At 42.4% G+C, this 24,203-nt stretch overlaps 1 protein-coding gene across 1 annotated transcript in view; it reads left to right on the forward strand.

Moving 5' to 3' along the window:
* The first annotated feature begins 16,764 nt into the window (after nucleotides 1-16,764).
* LOC147604367 (uncharacterized) overlaps nucleotides 16,765-24,203 on the forward strand; it is a 71,926-nt gene continuing 64,487 nt past the window's right edge. Inside the window, exons 1-2 of the mRNA XM_086795709.1 lie at nucleotides 16,765-17,324; nucleotides 17,935-18,114. Of these exons, the coding sequence (XP_086651835.1) occupies nucleotides 16,995-17,324; nucleotides 17,935-18,114 (510 nt within the window). The 5' untranslated portion in view covers nucleotides 16,765-16,994. The remainder of the gene's footprint in view (nucleotides 17,325-17,934; nucleotides 18,115-24,203) is intronic.

Genomic DNA, 24,203 nt, shown 5'->3' on the forward strand with positions numbered 1-24,203 from the left:
TCATTAGCATGGCTTTTAGGAGCATCATGCTCAAGAGTAGTGTCAGCACACCAGCAATGGTCTCTGTTTCTTTAGCAATAGTATTCTTCATACTTTCCACACACAGAGGTGTTTCCTCGGATACTTCCACAACTGGATTACGTGCATGCGCAGGAGCTTTCTTGAGCCTCTTGGATGACACTTTCTCATGACTTGGTTTCTTTCGCTTTGCCTGCGTCAAGATATCCTGCAAGGTGTCCTCACATGCTTCATCGACAAAAATTCTTGCACATAGATAGTATGGCATTTTAGGCAAGAAACTTGACACCAAGCACAATATTTTACATTACACTCAAAATGGCAACAAACCAATGCATCATTCAATGTTTTCATAAACATGCTTTAAAACAATGAATCACCATCAACATGGCCAACATGCTCAGGATCACGTGCACCCTGAGATGCATGTATGACCCTCCATGGCACTTGCTTTCCTTCATCGCCTTTCTATCACTTTGCCTGTTTCAAGAAGTCATACAAGGTGTCTCCACATGCTTTATCCACATTACTTAGTATCTGTCGGTCTATACCAATATCAAGTGACCTCTTGGGTGAAGATGCTACCAAAACAGTAGGAAACATTTAACAACTATCAAAAAATCCAAAACTATTAAAACAACTAACACATCCATCAGCATGTAGGCATCACACAGCTATTGGTTGTTAGCAACAAAACTATTAGGTACTACCATTTGTTACCTATGCTATCAAGACTAACATTTTTGGTAGCATTTTGAACCATGGCAAATCCTTCAACAGTAACATCCCAAGGGTCACCGACATTGGTTGATTCAAGTGTGCTCTTGGTGGGTGACCTAGTTGGGCCACTTTCAATTGATAACCTCTTAGGTGAAGGTGCTAAAAAAAATAGTAGAGCACATTTAGCAACTGTTATCAACTATTTATACAACTTTAAACACAAGTGCCATATTTAGTACCATAATTATTAACATAATAACTTTAGCGCAACTATTAACAATAGCTATTAGAAAAGCTATTAGCACTTAACACAACAGCTATTAGCATGCTTATTAGCTGTTGCTATTAGCACAGGTATTAACACATATTTAGAATTTAGGACTTAACAACAGCTATTAAAAGCTATTACCACAGCTATTAAAAGCTATTAACAGCTATTAGCACGGGTTTAGAGTTTAGGACTTAAATACAATTAGGGCTTAGAGTTACCACAGCTATTAGCACACCTAGGGGTAGCTATTAGGACAATAAGCATATTAAAAGCCTATTAGCACAACATGCATACCCACAGCTATTAGCACATATGTTGGTATCTATTAGTACAAGCATATTAAAAATTAATAACATATATTACACAACTATTAGCACAACTGTTGGTAGCTATTAGCACATGCATATCAAAAGCCTATGCACAGCTATTAGCAGCTACTATTAGTAGAATTAGGAGTTACCACAGCTACTAACAACTATTACCACAGCCACTAACATCTATCATCATAGCCATTAACAGATCTTACTTAGCTAACTATTAAAAGAAATTAGGGTTTAGGATTTAATAGCAAGATTAATAGCTATTAACATATATATTAATAGCTATTAACATATATATTAACAGCTATTACATAGATGTTAAAGCACATCTGTTGTTGGTAGATATTAGCACAACAAGCATATTAAAAACTATTAACATCTATCACACAACTATTAGTAGCTATAAATAGCTATAGGTAGCTATCAACTTCTACTAGTAGTTAGTAGCTATAGGTATCATCAACATCTATTAATTGCTATCAGTACCTATTGATAGCTACTTAGGCAACTACAAACATCTAATAATACAACTATTATCCCAATGACTTGAGAGCTAGCTATTAACATAAATATTTGGGACATACTTGGTGGGTTAGGTTCTTGGACATGGGTTTGTAATCCAACAAACATAATCTTTACAGCATGAGGGATTTGTTGGCTACAATTTGTTGCCAAGCAACAATCATTTATGGAGGCACAATATGGCAAAGCTGAAGATGTGATATGGATGATTTCATGGTAGCATGCAAACACCCATAACCATCTCATCTTCTAACCCTAAGCCACATGTTGTACAAGAACCCACAATGGTTATGTCTTCCTTTTCTGATCCCTTGGGTCTAGGAGGTGTTGGCAACAATTGAGGGGCTTTACCCTGTCGCAGTTGAGATATACCATGGTTAACAAAAGCCTCATGCTCTTTAAGGCCTTCCAGAAGCATGGGTTTATGTTGCAGCTTTTCTTGTATTTTCAATTAAGCACAAAATCAGTTAACATGTTGAGAATTTGAGGTAAAGTATGAGATAATGTTCTGGTGTTGACCTTAAGAGCTACAACTGCATCCTGGTTTGATGTGCCATCTGCAACACCAAGAACACTTAAAATGTGCATATTTGCATCTATGATAGCCTGTGCAACTTCATGCACCTCTCCTCAGGCACATCACCACTTGCTTCAAGTGTATGCAATTCCTAACGTGCATCCCTTAGGTGTTGCAAAAAGGTGTCGGGCTTTGAAGAAACGTTCAGATCCACTCATGCTTGCTCCAAATCCTTGGAGATATCCGCTATTTCACATGCTACTTCCTTCATTTTGATTTGCACAACACTGGCCAACATAGCTTACTCCAACTCAACATGCTAAGGATCAAATGTATTCTCAGGTGCCTTGGATGAACCACCTACATACTTTGACATGCTAACTGTTTCACCCTCAATGATATGCAATGACACTCTTGCCAGTTTGTTTTTGGAAGCCCCTTGTGTTTTTGCACACGATTAACTAAGTTCCCATCCACCACTGCTTGCCCAAGCAACCTGGTGTGCAGTCTTATCGGTTGCCAACTATGCCGACTGACAATTTTCAAAAGCAAACGCCTTTGCAAACCGCGGTGCAACCTCACCATTTGGAGGTGGCTCCTGGTACACCATTTGATATAGCATCGTGAACTTGTTGTAAAACTCCAGCCAAATGGTTTGAAGCTTCACCTTATAGCCTCTTGTTCACACAGCACCGTAAAGATAGATAGCCAGTCTTTCTCTCGAATATCAACAAGTGTGGGCAGTCCACTCCAATCAAACTAAGCCCGTATAATTCATGAAAGTCATGTCATGTGATGCACACTTTTTCATGCTTGATTTTAGTTTATGGAGATGGCACCCACGTGACATAATCAAGAAAATAATTAGTTGAGAGAGCTAGTCTATTAATAGCTTGAATGACAAGCCACATAGTAGTTTCTAAGCCAATCTATTAGTAGCAACCCATGCTTGAATAATAAGGCAATCAATGAAGAAACAAAGGGGCATGTTAAGCTAACATCCAAGAGGAGAGAGCATCTTAATGGTGAGGCACATTGCTGACACCTGATTAGCTTACCTTGGGGCCATTAGCTAAGGAGTTGTCCAATAGCAGAGGATGCCCGCACATGCACACAAGTACACTCCTCGTCGTCAGGATTGTTGCGCGAGGCTACATATACACTGTTTTTGTTTTGGTGGAGAAGGAAGGCATTGAAAACCTAAGAAGACCCACCCAATAGCTCAGAAGCAAGTGCACAACACAGCAACGAACACACACACATGATTGACATGACGTGCACCCAACCGTTTCAAACAATCATGCTCTTTGAAGCTAGGAAGTGGTTCTTTAAATTCTTAGTTTTTTACAAAAGAGTTTTTTGGTTTTTTTTGGCTTTCAATTTTTTGCTATCAAAAGAGGTATTAACAAAGCTATTGAAAAACAGCTTCCAACCCATAAAATTGTAGCACCTATTCACACTTCCCCTTTGAGCCAGGCAATACCTCAATGGTATAATCAACAACCCTCAATTGTGGAACACCTTCAAGTAGGTCTTTAAGCAAAACATCCCTATATTCTTGTATTAACAAGTTTAAAGTAGTTACATACTTTTGATTTTTCAAATTCTCATTTTTGACTTTACACTGTTTTATGTTTTGATTGCAAGTGAATAAAACAGGGTTTACAACAAATAGTGGGTCTCCACCAAAGTCATTAATGTGTTTTGTTTCAACTACATAAATTATTAATAACATCATCAAAACAAAAAGAGTACAAGAATATACCTGATCAACCTAGTGGAGCTCGATGGCATGGTACAACTCCATGAAAGAGATCAACAATCAGCACATCATGCTCACCAATGATTCTACCCTCATGAATAAACTCAAAGCTATTGTGTCGGTAACTATGATGCAAGCTAGGGCCCAAGTGGAATAACCTTTCCCTCCCTAGTATCACATCAGCTCTAGTCAAGTGCACCACTTGAAAGTCAAGCTTGGTCCTAGATTGAGATAGGCACACCTAAAACCACTATGTCCCAAACGGTCTTATCAATGCCATTTGCCACATGTACTTATGATCATGTTTCAGGGAATTTCAATTTCTTAATCAACACATAGTTAAGAAAATTGTGTGTGGCACTATTGTTGATCATTATGATGAATCTACACCTAAAACCACTATGTCCCAAACGGTCTTATCAATGCCATTTGCCAATGAGACCATGTACTTATGATCAGGTTTCAGGGAATTTCAATTTCTTAATCAACACATAGTTAAGAAAAGTGTGTGTGGCACTATTGTTGATCATTATGATGAATCTACAATCATTGATCGAACAATACATTTGAATCAAATCATGTGGCCCAAATGATGGCTGCCACATTGCTTGTGTAACACTACAGGCATGAGTGCTATCAGTGTAACAAACTATCACCTCCCTAAACTCTATGGTCTAGAGAGGTAACACCTATACCATGTGTACTTGCCTAGAAGTCTTAGCCTCATTGGAATTTTACTCAGCATCCAGCCTAGGACAAGCTGCCTTACTATGTTTGGGTTTGAAGCAATGAAAGCATAGATTATCCTTTTTTCTTTCTCATATTTCTCAGTCTTTTTCATGTGTGTGGGGTTTCTTTCTTTGTGAGATTTTTTATGTCTCTTGGTCCTATGGCCCCCCTTGTACCCCTATGTTCTCTTGCCCTTGTCACTTCAAAAAATGTTCCTTCTAAATTTTGATGTCCCATCCTCCCTAGATTGTTGTTCGAAAACTGATTGTGATCTATGAGACATATCATTATGTATCTAAGCGTACTTGATCTCTTTGTCAAGGTCCTTAGGTTCTTTGGGTTGCACATAGCTTTCTTACTCGGGTTACAATCCATGCATAAATCCATGCAAATTTTGCAATGCATCAATTCCCTTCAATTTCAAAACTACCTTGCAATAGTTTGAATTATACTACATGAATGTTATGCCCCTATCCCACTCATGCCATGACCTCTGAAGCTCATTCACATGTAGAAATTCCTTATAGAATGTTGTTAACACCTAGGGTTAACACCTAGGCTAACATTAAGCTTCATTGACCACTCTAGGTGTACATACGCATTACACACATTGTATTATTTATTTGGTGCACATAGCATCAGTATTTGCCTTAGGTAATGGGGATAATGGGCTTGTCCACACTTCATTGGTTGTGTTTTGTGTGGCTCTCCTAGGCTTGCCATGTGGCATATGGATATCCTTGTTTTTGCAATATAATAAGAGCATGGGTGAGGGAACTCAAGGCATAGTGATATTCATCATTCAACTAACCACCACTCATTCATATCACATGTGACCATAAATGTAAGAAGTCACACATTGCTTGTAAAAACAAAACCAAAGAAAGAATGCCACCCCAACAAACGTTGCTACAACACTTACAAATGCTATGTGCACTAGAGAGCTAAGCTTCTCCATCCTACCCCCCACCATTAGAAAATACTGAAGACCATCTCAAATTGTAGACACTAGATAATTCTTATTAATTGAGGCACTACTCATTAGCTACCAATGATAAAGCCTCCTCTAGCAACCTAACATTACATTGGACATAGGTACATGTAGTTTTTTGCCTTCCAAACAACCAGTACATTGTACATTACCAACAACCAATGAGAGAAGATTGTTGAGTGGTGAAGCCACCCCAATTGTTGATTGATCAAGCCACAACAAGGTCTCTAATCAATGGTTCCACACGGATCCTGCCCTGTTCAAAATTCCTATTGTTCAGGAGGAAGTCAAAAGAATCTGGACTAAATTCTTCAGCTGTGGCATTACCCCGGTGAGGGCTTGAAGTTTGGCCATCAAATCTACCCAAGCTCTTTTGATCTGCATTAGGAAAGAGGTAACCAGAATCAGGAAAAATAGAAGAGATATATGCTATATTTGAAACTCAAAGAACTGGAAAATGCAGCCAATAAGGAAGATGCGGCTATTCAAGAAGCCGTTCTTGGCACTAGGGCTAAAATTAGGAGAGAAGAGAAGGCCCTTCTTTTCTTTAAAGATTGGTGGGCTGGAAAAGCTGACCTTCCCACTCCTGAGATGTTCAAAATACTAAAAGTCAAACAATGTAAGGATGCAATCCCTACACTGCATGATCCCAACTATCTGGATAACACCTCTGAGGAAGGGAAAAGATCAAGAGTCTTCCAGTACTTTAACAATATATTTAGTAAAGGGGGAGGGGTGACCAACTCAAATGCATAGCTCTCATAGGGGAGGCCAGGAAGCCAACCAAACCTGACACACTTGCTAAAGAGCTAGAAAACAATATCTCCAAGGAAGAGATTGGCAAGGCCATAGACTACCTAAAGGTGAGGAAAAGCCTGGGGATTGATGGCATGCTCGCTCAATTCTACAAGACGTTCAAGGATCTCTTGTTGTCTCCCTTACTGGCGGTGTGGCAGGAGGCTGTCTCTTTTGGGGCATTGCCTCGCCCGATCAATGAAGGGTGGATAAAACTTATCCATAAGAAAGGGGAGAAGAATGACTTGAGCAATTGGAGACCAATTACCATGTTAAACTGTGCGTGCCTACAAAATATTTGCCAAGGCCCTTGCACTGAGACTGACTAGTCATCTAAAGAATTGGATCAGACAGGAGCAGAAGGGATTCATCAAAGGAAGGTACATTCTGGATGCCATTATCACCTTGTGGGAGGGTATGGAGTATGCAGAAGAATCTGAACAGGACTACATCTTCTTCAAAATTGACTTTGACAAACCCTATGATAGGCTCGATTGGCATTATGTTCTAGAATCCCTTAAACATATGGGTGCAGGGGAGAAGAATGACTATGTGTGCCTACAAAATATTTGCCAAGGCCCTTGCGCTGAGATTGACTAGTCATCTTAAGAATTGGATCAGACAGGAGTAGAAGGGATTCATCAAAGGAAGGTACATTCTGGATGCCATTATCACCTTGTGGGAGGGTATGGAGTATGCATAAGAATCTGAACAGGACTACATCTTCTTCAAAATTGACTTTGACAAAGCCTATGATAGGCTTGATTGGCATTATGTTCTAGAATCCCTTAAACACATGGGTGCAGGTCAGCACTTCATCCAGATGGTGAGTTCTCTTTTTGGGTAGGGTGAACGTCAATGGTGTGCTCTCTGATGCGTTCTCCCTGACCAAATCTATCAGACAAGGCTGCCCTCTAGCACCCCTCCTCTATGCTATTGCTGCAGATGGTCTGAACTGGCTGATAGGATGGACAAAGGGGAAATGAATGATATCTCTCTACCCAACAATAAACAGCTATGCACCCAAATGTTTGTGCTGATGATACTAATGACATGGTTGCCAATACTGAGATAAGCATAAAGTGCTTTTGCTTGGACATTTACTGCTGCAGGGCTTTTGGCTCAATCATTAACCATTAAAAAATAAGTATCAGGTCCCTTATTGTGACAAGCCTCCTGATTGGCTAATTCAGGCTGGCTGCAAAGTCCTAGAAGAGGGAGTAATTTTTAGATTATTGGGCATTCCCATGGGATTCAAGGTCACCCTAAAGCAAAGATGGATGTGGGTGCTAAACAAGGTGGAAGAGAAACTTACCAGATGGCAGAAAATGCATCTAAACTTGGGGGTAGAAAGATGGTAATTAACCACTTCATTATCCCTTCTATCATCTACTTTCTTAGCTGCTAGAGACCGCCAGACTCTGATCTACTGCAGTTCATAAGGCTTTGCAGAAACTATCTATGGGGGGGACCCCTGGATTAGGAAAATCCCTAAAGTCAAGTGGGAATGGTGCTGTTTGGATACAGGTAAAGGGGGCCTTGGAATCAAAGACATGTCCAATCTAGCTAATAGAATGGCTTCCACGTGGGTGCTAAGAAGCTTTCTCTACCCCTCTGAAGACTGGGCCTGGTTGATCACTAGAAAGCTGGAACAATTCCAGCTTAAACAATTCCCCAAGTGGAAGAAGCTCCCCTCGCTCACAATTATGGCGAGCAAATACTTGGTGAGATCGGTTGGCAACCAATTGGTCCATTCGCTTTGGTCCGCCTGGAATGCTATCAAGACTGACCTTATCTTGTCTGAGAAGCCTAGTTACACATGGGGGTACACGGGAGAGACTCTATCTGGTGGCCAAGCATTCCCCTCCCCCCAATTGATAATGCCCAAGCTAAAGCGGCTTTGAGAATGCACAGGAAAGGAATATGCTGTTGGTGGGATATTTGGGACAGAGACATCAATGCTTGGATGTCCAGAGCTGATCTGATTAGAGATTATAATGTCTCAGATGCAAAATTAGACCTTATTGGGATAAGAATCAGATTATGACACCAATCGGACACTTGGCTGCTTTCGATTAAAGATATGGCAGTGAACAAAGCTTTCCAATGGAAGAATCAAAAAGGACTTCTCCCTATTCCCCCCAAACAGAGGACGGATCCTATCCATTGCACACTAAACAAGAGATAGGGAATCCTTCTAGACAGAGTGCAATGGTATTTTTTGTTTAACAAGCTATGGAATAAGTATGTGGAACCAAAAAAAGTATGCCTAGCTTGGTTGGTCATGTGCAAAGCTATTTGGACCTAGCTTAAAGCCTTCAAACTTAACATAGGGGATGGGAAGTGCCATAGATGCAAGGAGGTGGAGGATGACCTGCACATTTTCATGCATTGCCCTACTGCAAAGAAATGTTTTGAGTCATTGGCCAAATGCATTCAGCTATGGAATGGCTACTACACCCTTGGCTAGAAAAACTTGTTACTTGGAGAAGGCATCGAGTGCACCTTGGAACTATGGGCTGTCCTGAGAACCGAAATGTTATGGTACTTATGGTTAAATAGACTTGATTCCATTTTTAATAGTATGCATACTAACAATTTCAGGCCGAAAGAGAACTTGATTCATGTAGGTGAAAGATGCATACAAACAAGGTTGAAAGACATGGACTCCAAGCTTCATCGGCTGCTGCAGGAAAAAGCTCAAGGAAAGCAAGTGGATCAGATAACATAGCAAATTCAGGAATTGTGAAAGATGAGAGAGGCCGTCATCTCCAAGGATGTGTTGCTCATCAAAGCACTCTATGCCTTTTGAAAGTCACACTCACAAAAAGAGAGAAAAGCTGGTTTCACAGCTAGAGAAACTTCTCAATTAATAAGTCAAAGGCAAGCTCAGGGCTTGCGGAACTGTATGTCATGTGCATAGTCACTGGTCTCATTAGAGTTCTCAACATGTTGTAACCTGTCTCTTTCTAACTTCTTAATATAAACAGCCAATTTTTTTTAAAAGAAAGGTTATAATATTAAGGTATTAATTACCTTTATATTAGCAACACATTGAAGGTGACTGGTAAAAAAATACGTGGAAGAGTTACTCGCTGGGTGGGAGATTTTCTAGAATGCCGAGAAGACCAAAAAGATGCAGCCAAAGCCAAACATAGTAGGAGAATGGTTAAACATGTGAGAGGCAAGGCAGCCGATCGTGTGCAGAGATGGCAAAAACAAGGCACTGAGGGAATTTCCAGAACAACAAGGGAGAATCGGTCGCCTCAGAAGGATCCATATCTTGAGCTCTTATAAATTCATGAATCATCTTGTATTGAGGGTGACTCTAAAAAAATATCATGAAATGCTGCCGGGTTTTTTTACCTGACGCTGTGCATACTCTGGATTAAGCTATTATTAGTATTTCATGTAATTTTATAGTCATTGTTGCCATTGTTTATGTGAGGCTAGGGAGGATGAAATGGCACAGTTCACTTTATAAGGTATGGCTGTATGTCTGTAAAGGTACAGACATATCACTTTCAAGGACTAGCAGGTCTCCTGAATGTGCCATATAATGACGTGTCCCTTGACACCTATCCTTTGATATTCCCTTGATAGTACAATTGTACCCTCTTTCTACTCCTTTTAAATGCTCTTTATGCTCCCTTTAATGCACTTTATTCCTTTTTAATGCTCATTGCTCTCATTGATAAGGCAGATTTGGGAGGATCTGGCCAGGAGAGACAAACTGTTGTGGCGAAAAAGTGTACGGTCGTACGTCTAATAAGTGAATGGCCATTCACGAGAAGCGAATGGCCATTCATGTCTGAGAAGCAAACAGCCATTCACTTCTCAGAGAAACTGGCCGAAACTAAATGCGCCCAGTTTCTCCTCTGGGATTCTCTATGATTTTGGCTGTATGTTTTCTTTTCGTGGGATGGCTTAGGCTAACCCCAAGCTATCCAATAATGCCTAGAATGTTTAATTAAACCTATAAACCTAATAACCTAAGATTATTTATAAGATTAAGCTACTTAGGTAGTTTTTTAGCTAATTTTAAAGGAAACAAGAAATCAATGGACTCAAGAGCTAGATTAGGGCACTTACTTGTAGCTCTCGCTTTTGATGTAGCTTCCCAAGCTCCTCTTGCTCCATTGAAATCCATTAGTTGAATGTAGTCCCCCTGCTCCTCATGCTCCATTGAAATCCATTAGTTGAAGAAAAACAAGATCAAACCAACAAACATGCATATCAAAACATACTCCTACCAATGGATTGGCATTCCAACTAGGCAGATCAAGGCTCTAGCAAGTGATAGTATGGGGAGGACCCTAAGCTAAATGCATTCCCTACTAGAGGCACCAAAGATGTTAACCAAAACAAACATGCTTCCTTGCACAAAAGAGAGGGTGAGAAAAAGAGAAAGAAGGCTATGCAAGGGTTGGTCGAAACCTAGCAATTAGCCAACCCTAATGAGGGTTAACTCCCCTATGTGAGGCCGCTAGGGGCTGAGTCTCGACTACCACTTGTGTCACTTTGGATATATTTATTATATTCAATATTATCTAAATTATCCAAAGTATTACAATTATGTGTGTGTGTGGGGGGTGGTTGATAGGGGTTGGTCCATGCATCTAAATTATTTAATATATGTGTATATATATATTATATTTAATGTATCCAATATATCTAATATGCCTCCCCTCTTATATTGCTTGTCGAATTCCATATTTAAGTATTTGAATGCACGGCCCATTGAAGTGCAATTTATAAGGGAGAGAACGGGGCTAAGGAAAATGTTAAAAAAGGGCCCATGCTTTAGCAGTCGAAAAAGAGCCTACGAGCCCTGTCACGTAGGCTGTAATGCCTGTGGACCGACGGCAGATCGGATGGCCATGTCCGGGGTTCAGTGGGAGAGGACGCCCATGCGGAGTCATGGGCGGCCAAGCTAGTGTGGACGGTAGGCCACACACTATATAGCCTGGGCGATGAGGGGCAATCCTCATTCTTCCTCTATGGCTGGGTGGTGAGCCAGAGGCCGTCCCCTCCTATGGTAACGCCCGTAGCGGCGTTACGGATATCTAACACTTGTAGAGGCCGTCCCCTCCTGTGGTAATGCCCGTAGCGGCGTTACGGATATCTAACAAGCCCAGGTACAACCAACAACGGACAATTCACTTTGTATGAGGGGGCACTACCGCTTAGCTCGACGAGCCAGAGGAAGGAGGGTGGAACTAGCCATGAAGCATTTAGGCAACATAGTCCAGAGATGGAGACACAATCTGGATCCAAAAAAAATTAGAATGCTAGCAAGAAAAGGTGGGCTTCTCTATTGATGCAATGTCCACCGTGATCGCCAAGTGCTCGAAGCCAATCAGCCCAAATGATTTCTTGTAAGTGGGTAGTACCCAAATGGATGTAAGGAGCAAAAGGGAATTTTCGGATATAAGAGGATGCTAGAGTAATGTATGCTAGAGAGTCTGAGCTAATGTTGAAATAATGTCTTCTGGGTTGGTCATCTCTCTTGTTACTACTCTGTATTGCGTAATTCTATCTACTTTGCGCTACTTGTATATATTGGCTTGGGCTTCGTGTTAACTACCATCAGGAAGCATGAAGGAATTGGGAACTAACCCGCGCATAGTCATAGTTAACTCCCCTGAGCATGTGCAGACTGGTGGCTCAATGCTAAGCGTTGGCTTGTCGCTTTGGGCATAGTTGAGTTAGTCGTCTCTCTTTAGGAGCCAACTAGGTGGTCTAGAACCACTGAAGTGTCCGGTCTTGATTGGACAGTGACACTCCAACCAAAAAACATGAGGTAAATCTTGGCCTTTAACCATGCAACGTGCCATCTTCATGAGAGATCTAATCTTCCTCTTAGCCACACCATTTTGTTGAGGTGTATGAGGCACTGTGCATTAATGTTTTATGCCTCTTTTAGCCATATATACATGAAAATCCTTTCACATATACTCCCCCCCGCGATCTGTACGAAGGGTGTAGACACATTTTGAACCATAGAAACAACGTGTATGAAGCATGTAAAAACCTACACCTAGGTGTGACCGAAGTAGTCATCAATAAAAGTCACAATGTAGAGATATCCCCTGATCAATGGTGTTCTCATGGGACCACAAAAATCACTATATATAAGCTATAAATAATAGCCCTAACCAATCCATCTTTTAGGAATGATTCTCATTGCATCTTTCCCAAAATGTGCCCCTCACATACATGTTGAACGGGGGCCTCAAGTTTTGGCAACTCTGACACCATCTCTTGCCTTCTAAGGTGCAAGAAACTACCAAATTCAAGTGTGACAAAAGTGGGCATGCCACAGATTTGTGTCTCATAATGTACACCTGTCTCATTAATAAATATGACCACTAAACCTGCCCTAGCAATGGTAGAGACTGACAACAAGTTCTTTTTGATGCCCTAGCATAAACAAGAGAGTGATTGTCCCAACATTTGTAGTAGTGAGAACAACCTTACCAATCTTCTTTTACTGGATAAATACGAGGAGTTATTTGCACATGTAACTATTCCTCCTTGAGGAGCAGACTCAAGTGAGGAAAATAAATCATGCTGAGAAGTAATGTGCTTGCTAGCACCACTATCGAAGTAGCAGACATGTTGTTCTGGTGCATTGACATGCATATGCCATGGATAAAAGGATCATAAACTATAGTGCATAATGAATGCCCAGTCATCCTACACATAGTCCACTGACTCCTCCTTTTCAGCACTTGGCACCAATGCATCAGTCACCACAACCATGCCCAAGTCTTTCTTCTTTTCCTTCTCCAATATTTTTTTTCGTATTCATTGATGTAATGGCATGGCTATGTCTTCTTTTCCTTCTCATGCCTTTTTTGGATTCATTGATGCAATGGAATGGCTTCTGGCTTCCAATAGTAGTTGCATTCTCCTTTCTTCTTAAGCTTAGCACCCCCCTTCTCGACATCCTTTCCAGAAGATTGGACTGATTCTACATGGCTTATAGCCACCTTGAGGAAAAGGCTTTTCCTTTATTGTTTTGACTAGCAACAAATGTGTGATCTCCCACGTGCGTACTAGTTTGGTTTTGCGGAGATTGCTCTTCTTGCAAGAGAACTACAACCAGCTCATAAAAAGTAAGGGCATTGGGGTTACCCTTCATCTCATGAACCGAAGTAGATGCAAAACCCTGGTATGAATCCGATAGAGCTATGAGAATAGTAGATACCAAAGAATTGTCTAGATAGGTGTCATCAATACATGCTAACTGCTCCATGAGATCTTTAATCCTTTTGAGGAATTCATCCATTAATCTCCTTCATTCATATGCTCAGACTCTAAAACTACTTGCTCAAGTAGGCCGTTTGTGCCTTGTTACACACCTGGTAAAGTGCAGTAAGTGTATCCCAAGCATGCTTCACAATTTTACATGAGCAAATATAAGGAGTAATGCCCCTTTTCATTGAAAGTGCCACTAATGCATGTGCTTGTACATCTTGCCATCCCATCTAGCTTGTTCTGTTGTGGGAAGTATGGAGGTAAATGCCACACAATTGCATCTGAACTTGTATCACCATCCAAAGTATCTATATTGTGCTATTGTGCTAGTGAGATAGGGCATGCCTCAATGCCAATATGAGGAGTAATGCCCCTTTTCATTGAAAGTACCACTAATGCATGTGCTTGTACATCCTTGCCATCCCATCTTGTGGGAAGTGTGGAGGCAAATGCCACACAATTGCATCTGAACTTGTAGGTGTATGAAAAATTAAAGAGTGTAGTGTGAAAATGATACTTAGCAGGAATACAGAAATCAATGATAATGTTGATGATGTTGTTGAAGCTATCGAAGATGAACTCAAAGATGTGATGTCGAGGATGACGACACCTTCTCTCTCACCAAATACTATTGTTGTTGTGTAGAAAACCTAAAAATCGAACAAAAATAGTTCAACCTGACACTCTCTTGGGATGTTTGCAAAAACCTTACAACATGCGAACAAGCCCCGAAACACGAAAAAAATTCTTAATATAGTTAACGAATTCATTTACGTAGTTAACATCACACTATATGGTATACCTTCTCCATCTAAGAAGATAGCTGAATATCAGATCAAAAGAGCAATGAGAGAGAGAGAGAGAGAGAGAGAGAGAGAGAGAGAGAGAGATGTGACAAAGCTCAAGAGAGAAAGATTGTACAAGTCAAATGATACTCTATTGGCCACCCTACGATCAGTGTGGCAATCAATTTGGTCCACATGGACCAAACCGATCATATCACATGAATGGGACAATATTAGACTAATAAAGAGATTGTAGGTCTTGGCATAGCATTCAAAGTAGTCTAGTTGCACGTGTTTGGGATGCCTCGTAATCCTAGGACACATTGTACCCCTAGGAAGATCTCCTTTTATCCTTGAGGGTGGTCTACCAGTTTGGCGTGACACACTGTATCCCTAGGAAGATCTCCTTCTATCCTTGAGGGAGGTCTACTAGTTTGGTGCATCGCATGCATCATTCTATTCAATATGCATCATTTTATTCAATATGCATCATCCTTCTATCCATGAGGGAGGTCTACTAGTTTGGCGCATCGCATGCATCTAACCATTGAGGGCAGTATGTTAGTCTGGTGCATTGCACACATCATTCTATTCACCATGGTGCCACATCTACATAAGAATCCTCCTAACCATCCGACCACATCTACATAAGAATCCTCCTAACCATCCGACCACATCTACATAAGAATTCTCTTAAACCATCTAGCATGCTGAGAGAGAGAGAGAGAGAGAGAGAGAGAGAGAGAGAGAGAGAGAGAGAGAGAGAGAGAGAGAGAGAGAGAGAGAGAGAGATTGCACAACTCAAACGATACTCCATTGGCCACCATATGATTGGTGTGGTAATCAATTCACTCCACATGGACCAAGTCCATCATGTCATGTGAATGGGATAATATTAGACTAATCAAGAGAGTGTAGGTCGCAACATAGCATTTAAAGTGGTTCGGTTGCATGCATTTGGTATGCCACGTAATCCTAGGACACAATGTATCCCTAGGAAAATCTCCTTCTATCCTTGAGGGTGGTCTACTAGTCTCTGCCACATCACATGCATCATTCTATTTGGCATGGTGTCACATCTATATAAGCGTTCTCCTAACCATCCGGCCACCACCACCTATGGAAATCCTAATGTTTATCAGGCATCTAAGCATGCTTAACACAAAGTGGCTTCTCCTCATTTAGAGGGCCTTACAAAATAGAGTAATCCATTACTTACACAATAATAATGATAAGGGTGGAGCATTAATTTCCAATATAGACCCCACTCCTAGCTCATACCCCACCTTCTCTTGGATATAAACATCCTTTTGGATGGCACACAAACTAGGGATTATGGAGCAATTATTACCACCTAACAGGAAGCCGAAAGCCAAGAGAACCAAATCAAATTAAAATTTCCACACTTATACAAGTAGATGTGAAAGCAACTACTAAAGAAGCCAAAAGAGCTATAACCTCTTAAAAAGTGAAAGTGCATGCTCCAATCTCAAATGAGGCCAAGGGAAAGCAATTAGTTGATCCTTCAACATCAAAGGATGTCAAGGGCAAACAACTATTTGAAGCTTCTATTATTATGAAGGAGATAAGAGTTCAAACAAAACCAAGTGCAAGCTAACAAAACCAAGTGCAAGCTAACAAAACTACCCATTAATGTTAATAAGAAACTATTATCTTCTTCAAGCTACATAGCAAGGACATAATACACCCCTCACTTTTAAATTAACTTGGAACATATATGTTTTTCCAAGAATTACTCTCATTCCCCAAGCAAAGAGTTCCTAAGCATGTTGGGCATATGTGAGAACTAATGCAAAGTGGAAAACATCACATTTCTTCCTCTCACTCTTTATAAAAGAAAGCTCATACTTTAGAACAATATCAAAATATCTACATCTCAAAGAAAGCTTATGGGGGTTGGCTTCATGATCACGAGCGGGGCATGTTGGTAGTGTCCATTGCGGTCGGGGGTTGACCTTATGTTGACTAATCCACTCCATTGGGAGGGAAGTGATGGCATGTAATTTCAGTTCTAATCCTCGTTGTAATACAAAAAAAAAAAAATCTACCCACTCCTTGGAAGGGAGTTATGGCATGTAATTTCAGTACCAATCCTCATTGCAATACCCAAAGCATTCCATTCTACCAAGCGTCCCCCTTAAACCCAAGGTAGAACCCAAATGTGTGGTAAGCAAAGGTGGTTTGTAAGAGGAACGTTATCCACATAGGACTCAGGGTGGTCTCTCGTGAGAGGGGGTTGATTTTACACAGCAAACGGGAAAAGGAACCCTTCCATTACCAATGCCTTCCTGCACGGCTCCCTGTCTGCGCGACTTCTCGAGCCTTGCCATAGCCGGTCCTACAGGATTAGCTCCGTCTGGTTCATCGCGCCCCGTTGCGCCTACCCTTTGGGCTACGCCATGTGCCAGGCATGTACTCTATGCCAGGCCGCTCTCTGCAGGGCCCGACTGCAGGGACTTCGCCCGCCTCCGCGCAGTAACAGAGCTTTTCCCAAACCTAGAAGATGAAGTAGAAGAAGATGAAGAAGTCAGTGACACCACTGCCCCTCTAACAACACCCCCTCCCAAGCCAAAGAAGGGCAAAGCTGCTCTCCCTCTCATAAGAGATCAAGTAAGCACCTATCTTTCATCATGTTTTCACATGTTTTTCACACCAGACACCTTTTCATTTTGAATGTATCTATCGTAGCTTCACTTTTCTGCTCTGTAATGGGAGATTTGTTACCGTGATATTGTTTCATCTGAAGTTGAAGCTCTTGCTTTTCATGTACTGTACTGTAATCGTAATGGCCAAGTTGGAGCTCACATTTTTGTACTGTAATGACCATGGTTTACCATGGGAATCCTGTGTCATAGCTCGCATCTCTGCACTGGATTATGGCCGTTGTGTTTTCTCTCAGCCTTACTTTGAACTCTATTTACCTAAAATTCAACCATTCTTCTGCTCAATGCCTTTGAAAATGAATTTTGAAAAACTTTACGCCAGCCTTAAATGTTCTGTCTGGGAAGCTTTTTGCAAGTTCTACTCATGGCTTACTACCATGTTTGCACCTCTTTCTGCTTTGAAATTCTTGGCCATTGGCATGCACGAATTGCTGTTTTTGTTCTATATCATGATGACTTGACATATAGAAGTTGGAGTTCAATTAGAACTAAGAAAGGCTTCGCTGGCACCTTATGTTCTGGACTCATGAAGACTTACATTGAGATTTTGTGTTCAGAGGCGCTCCAAAAGGTTTTTGGAGATACAGAATGTTCGCATGCACAAGCAGGACTACTCCCCGGATGCGGCCATCAAACTACTGAAAGAAACAGCCAACGCCAAATTTGTAGAAACCGCTGAAGCTCATTTCCGCCTCAATCTAGATCCCAAGTATTCAGATCAGCAGCTAAGAGCGACGGTGAGTCACTAGAGGGATTGAGAAGAGTTCTATGCACACAAGGGCTTGTCTATTTGGTTATTTGATGATTATTGGCTGATTTTGACGAGTGAAAAATGCGTTGTGTTGAGAGAAATACTAGGGAAGACATTTGCGGTTTCAACACAGTGTAGTTTGCGAGGTTGATATGGACAGGCTCAGAACTTTTTTGCTGTGACCACAATGGTCTTGTAAGAGAAACGCTCAGCAGGGCAGTTTCACACGTTCCCGGAGAATTATATCTGTTTTGGATTGGTTTAGTGAAATTCCATGCGTAATTTATGTGAAAATCCCATTAAATTTGTATGAAATTCCATGTCTATGACGTGAAAGTGGAGTGGCCCAGTGAAATACCAGTGGAAATTGTGATGTAGAGTGGTTGTTATTCTACATGAAAGCAGAGTGGACCTAGCATATGAAAGACTCAGCATATGAAAGACTCGGTCATCTTGTTGGTTGTGGAAAGCTTGGAAATGGTCCTTGTTGCCATCTTGTAAGGTGTCTTGCAAATAGAGGAGGAAAAGAGTCATTTAACACGGCTTGTACTGAAGGCAAAAAAAGTTTCCACTTACCTTGGTGGTGGTTCATTTAGCACTTGAGGATGTCAAAAGTCAACTGATTATAAATCTTTGTTCAACCATCCGTTTGTGTTGTGGGTGAAATGCACTTGAAAATTGCAATTTATTATCAAAGTTATTGAAAAGAAGACTCAAAATATGTGAGTAAGTTTAGCATCTCTATTCAAAATGATGGTCTATGGCAGATCACAAATAGGATACCAATGTCGAATGAATAACCGGGCTACTTTTTCAGTAGCCACTTTGGTCTGGCAAGGAATTAGCATAACTAACTTTAGTGACGATAGTTAAGCAAGTTGTATTCCTACTTCTTGTACTCTAGGAGGGAGACCTACCGCAAATGCTACAACAATATTTTGGTAAGAACCATCTGGAATTTGCGGAGGGTGCAAGAGCCTTGCTTGCTTGCCGTGAGGTACTTTCACCTTTTGGCAAATCGAACAATGGGTGGCATATGCGAACATGTCGCTCTGCGTCTTTGGTTGATAAAAATGCCACGCAAGTTTCTCCAATGTTCTGTTCATGCATTGATGACTGCCCGTGATAGCATCATGCATGACACGGAGAAAGGCAGCCCTATGAGACTTAAGTACACATGCTATCTTTGTACAAGAGCCAACCATCGTGAATTGTAAAATGACATGGTCCAGCAGCCTCAAGTACGTGCATCCATTGTAAAATGACATGGTCGAGTGGCTTCAAGCACTTGCATCCATTGCATTTCTTCCAAATGTGCGTACAAGTGTTGCATGTCATAAAGAAAAATCTCCTTGAGGCTTAACAAAGTGGGATGAATAGTGGAAATGACTGAAGTAATCTCTCTTTTCTAAGAGCATTTGCAATTGGGTTAGTTTTCCTTGCAATATACTCAATTTGAATGATACTCAATTTGGAATGAGTGCATAGAGTGGAAGCAAACAAGCAGTAGAGTGTGCTTAGAGAGAGTGCAAGAGAGAGATAGAGAGATGAAGCAACTATGCTGAATATACTGAAGTGATACAGTCCCAAGCAAGAGACATGAAGAGTCTCATAAGTGAGGGAGCAAAAGGAAAGACTAGACTATAAGAATAGGTAAGAGGGGCTGGCTGACTAGACATGGATCAGCTGGTTGATTGGGAAAAATACTGGACCTGGGAAAAATTCCAAAGAAACGTACAAAAATAGGGTGGCCAGCCCATAACCAAGGGCCATGAAAAGGGACCTAAAGGGGACACCAAATATGAGCCGAAACTGGGGATAAATGTGCTAACATTCCCTCTCAGCACTAGATGCTGAACATACTCCGAGAAACCGAAGATGAGGAGAAGCCAAGGAGGCCTGAGAAACCGACATGGTGAACAAATCTGCTACATTCTCTGCTGAAGAACAATACTCCAAATGCAAATCTCCAGCAAGAACCCGTTCATGAACATAGTGATATTGTATCTCAATGTGTTTCGTACGAGCATGAAACACAGGGTTCTTGGCGATGGCGATGCAACTCTAATTGTCACACCAAAGAAGAGTAGATCCGCTAGGAGGACAACCAAGCTCCCCCAATAATCTCCGCAACCAAATCGCCTCACATGCAGCATAACAAACTGCACGATACTTTGCCTCTGTAGAGGAAAGCGCCACAATAGGCTGCTTTTTACTGCTCCATGAAATAGCTCCAGACCCAAGTGAAAAACACAACCGGTGGTCGAATGCCGATTATCTGGATCTCCAGCCCAACCTGAATCAGACCATCCAAAAAGAGTGCATCCTTGTCCATAGAAGATACCAAAGTCTAGAGTACCACGCAAGTACTGAAGAACTCTGAGAGCACACCGCCAATGTAGCTGCTGACGGGGTTTGGATGAGAAAGAACTCAATAAGTTGACTGCGAAACACATGTCCAATCAGGAGTAGGTCAACCAAACCAAACAACTGATGAGAACTCGATACTGTCCTTGATCAATTCTTGGAGATGTTAGAAGTCATCTCCTGTCTGGTTTTATACACCAGGGCCTTTGTTGTGGGTGTGCCCGCCCTTATGAGGTGTTTTCCCATCTTTCCCCACTCCCCGCATTTTTCCCCTATGTTTCCTATTTTTTCTGTGGCATGGGAGGCAGTCTAGTAGTGGCAGGAGGACCCTGAGCCTGGCTGACTACATCTGTGACATGGCCGACTGCACTGCATGAGTCGTGGGACCCTTCTGATGCTGGCCGACCCATTTTGATGCTGGCCGATCCATTTTGATGCTGGCCGACTGTGATTATTCAATCGTGGAGGATTCTTGTGTCCAGTCGGCTGCCCTACAGCAGGCCGACTGCTGATAGGGGGGCATATAAATAGGCCCCCAGTCCCCATACCATTTTTGTATCATACTTCGGGATCTTCTTGTGTATATAGAGCAGAGTTACACGCCTATATCTCTCTCTCTTGTGCTGTATTTTTCTGCATGCGTATTTGCTCTCGTGTTCCTAGATCTGGTCATCATCTCCGTTGCGTATTCTGACATGGTATTAGAGCCTAGGCTCTAGATAGTTCTTGGGATTTGTGTGAGCAAGAGGGGGACTGTTGTGTGGTTGATTGGTGGACTGTTTGGGACTGTTCGGGAAGAGGAGAAGCAAGAGGACAGTGGGCTGATTTGTTGGACAGCCACTTGCAGGTATTAGTTCTTCTTTGTTCCCACCCACCCACCCTTTTCAGAGTACATCCCCGCAATGGCAAATCTGTTTGAGATGGCCGAGAGGCATGTGAAGATCCTGACTCTCCCCACGTTCCCGGTGGACCGTTAGTTGGACGGGAGCAACTACGGCATATGGAAGGTTATGATGGAATCTGTTCTGGAGTCTTGCGATCTAGCTGATTTCGTCATTGTTGGAGTTCCACGGCCGGAAGTTGAGGAAGGGGAGTTACCGTCGATCCGAAAGGACCGGGAGGCTCAGACATAGATGTGGGATCGTGTCAACGCTAGGGTCCGTTCGTTTATCTTTCTCAACTGCACACCGAAGGTGATCAATCATGTAAAGCATATGACGCTGGCCAGAGGTATATGGTAGCATTTGGCCTCTCTTTACAACAGGGTATCGCCCATGAAGAGGATTTCCTTGGAAGCATTGAACCCTGCAAAGTCGTCGACGATGCGGGAGCATATTAACAAGCTGCACGCTCTTCAGCAGGAAGTTCTTCAAGCTGGGAAGGAGATATCGTCAGAGGACATGGACATAACATTGCTGTTGCACTTGCCCTCTCAGTACTCAGCATTTTACTCATCTTTGATTACCAGTGGGTGGCAGGCTCAGCACCATCACGTGGGAGGAGCTTGTGCCCATGGTCCTGGACCAGGAAGAACAATTCACGAACCCTCCTCAGGGTGGAGGTTCGGAGGCCTTAACTGGCCAACGATCGAAAGGCTGTAACACGGGCAAAGGGAAGGCTTCGTCGGAGAAGTCTTCTGAGAAGAAGTCCGTTACTGACCGCGAGAAACTAAAGGCAGAGAGGACCTGTAATGATTGTGGCGAGAAAGGCCACTATTGGAGGCAGTGTCCCAAGCGGAAGACCGAGAAGGGAGAAGATTCCTCAGCAGTAATCATGAAGACTCCGGCTTTTGTGCACCTGGAGGTGGTGGACACGAATGTTTCATTTTCTTTAGGCAGGGAGGAGATTGGAGGACTCTCCGCAACGGATACTCGGGAGTGGATTCTAGATAGTGGTGCTTCCAGGCACATGACTCCTTCCCGTTCCGGTTTACAGGATCTTTGCAGGCTTTCTGGTCACATTCTTACTGGGGATACATCCACTATCCCAATTCACAGTGAGAGTAGGATGGAGATCGTTCCCGATGGCAGAGGGGGGAAGCATTCCTCCCAGGTGTTGTATGTTCCGGCACTTGGTTTTCATCTGTTGTCAGTGCATCAGGTTTGCAAGACTGGCGTACGGGTGGAGTTTGATGAGCATTTTGTTGCTCTCCGGGACAAAGCAACAGGCCGAGTGGTTTGGGAAGGCGGAGCGGAGAATGGAGTTTACAAGCTTTCAGCACTCTCTCTCCCAGGTCCTCAGGTTTGTGATGAGTGGCAGTCTGTTAATGGCCCCTTGAAGTGTGGATACGCTGCAGGTACAGGCTTTCCAGGACCAGATGGTGGATAGCTTGCCAGTAGATGGCAACAGTTGGCAGGAACTCTCCAGCACTGATGTTGGTAGTTCTTGTGTTCGTCAGTCAGAGGAAACTGAACAGGAAACTTATGCTCTGATGTCTCGTAGTATTCGAGACAAAGAACCTCCTGTAGATGCGGATGTTCTTTCCATGGGGACCTTTCGGAAAGCTAGGCAGGTGGCAGTTGATTACTTGCAGAAGGAGGTGCATACTCCAGGCGTTGTGGTTCCGGATTCAGAGGGGGTGGTTGACAAGTTTCAGAAGGCTTTGTGTGGTCTTCATGAGGTTTCTAGGACTTGTTTATGCATCGTAACAGGTGTTGATCCTTGTGAGCAGTGTGATGCCTCTTTACCTCAGAAGTAGAATGGTTCATTGATCTGGTTGATGGACACCAGATTGGACGGGAGCTTCCTGATGAGGCAGTTGAGCTCATGGCTGCGGATGACTCTTTGGGAGGCAGGATTGCGTTTCCTGTGGTTTCTGCGGTATGCGAAGGATCATGGACTCTTGTACATAGGAGGGGGATTGTTGGATGGAGTCCGACTCCACGGTTGGAGTGACTCAGTTTGGGGAGGAGATTCGGACACGAGGAGATCTACTTCAGGCCCAGGAGCAGTTTTATGGAGCGGTAAGAAGCAGTCATCTTTTGCCTTGTCGAGCACAGAGGCAGAGTACCGGGCTGCTTGTGATGCTGCTTGTGAGGTGGTGAGGATGCAGAGGTTATAGTAGGTATAGCCGGTACAATGGTTGGTACAATAGGTACAGTGGTTGGTACAGCCGGTACGGTGGCTGGTACAGTAGGTACAAGAAGTACAAATGCTGGTAGAGCATGTACAGTGACTAGTACAGTAGGTATAGTGGTTGGTACAGCAAGTACAGAAGCTGGAATAGGCGGTACAATGGGTGGTACAACAAGTACAACAAGTACAACAAGTACAAGGATTGGTACAGCCAATACAATGGTTGGTACAGTAGGTACAAAGGTTGGTACAACAAGCACAATGGCTAGAAATCATAATAAATGATTAAATATCCTTGCCTTCAGTATTTCTTCACGATGGAAGCCTCCAAAACAGTCCCCAATAGCCGGTATTCTTCACGGGCAGCCTTCAAGAGAGAGAGAAAGAGAGTAGCCATCATTAGGGCAGCATGTACGGTGGTAGAGGCTAGTGTGCAGCAAGAGAGCCTTTATTAATGAAGAGAGGGGGCTCCAATTTATAGATTTGGGCCTCCCATGAGCTAAAATAGCAAGAGAAGGCTACAATGACAAGTGGAGAGACACACAATAGCTGAAGTGACAAGTGTGAGGCCACTTGTCTCACTTTGATCCACTTTCTAACAAGTGTCAGGCCACTTGTCTCACTTTGGTCCAC

This window comes from Cibotium barometz, chromosome 62 (genome assembly GCF_041138505.1).
Source record: "Cibotium barometz isolate CiBa-2024 chromosome 62, ASM4113850v1, whole genome shotgun sequence".
Lineage (NCBI taxonomy): Eukaryota > Viridiplantae > Streptophyta > Polypodiopsida > Cyatheales > Cibotiaceae > Cibotium > Cibotium barometz.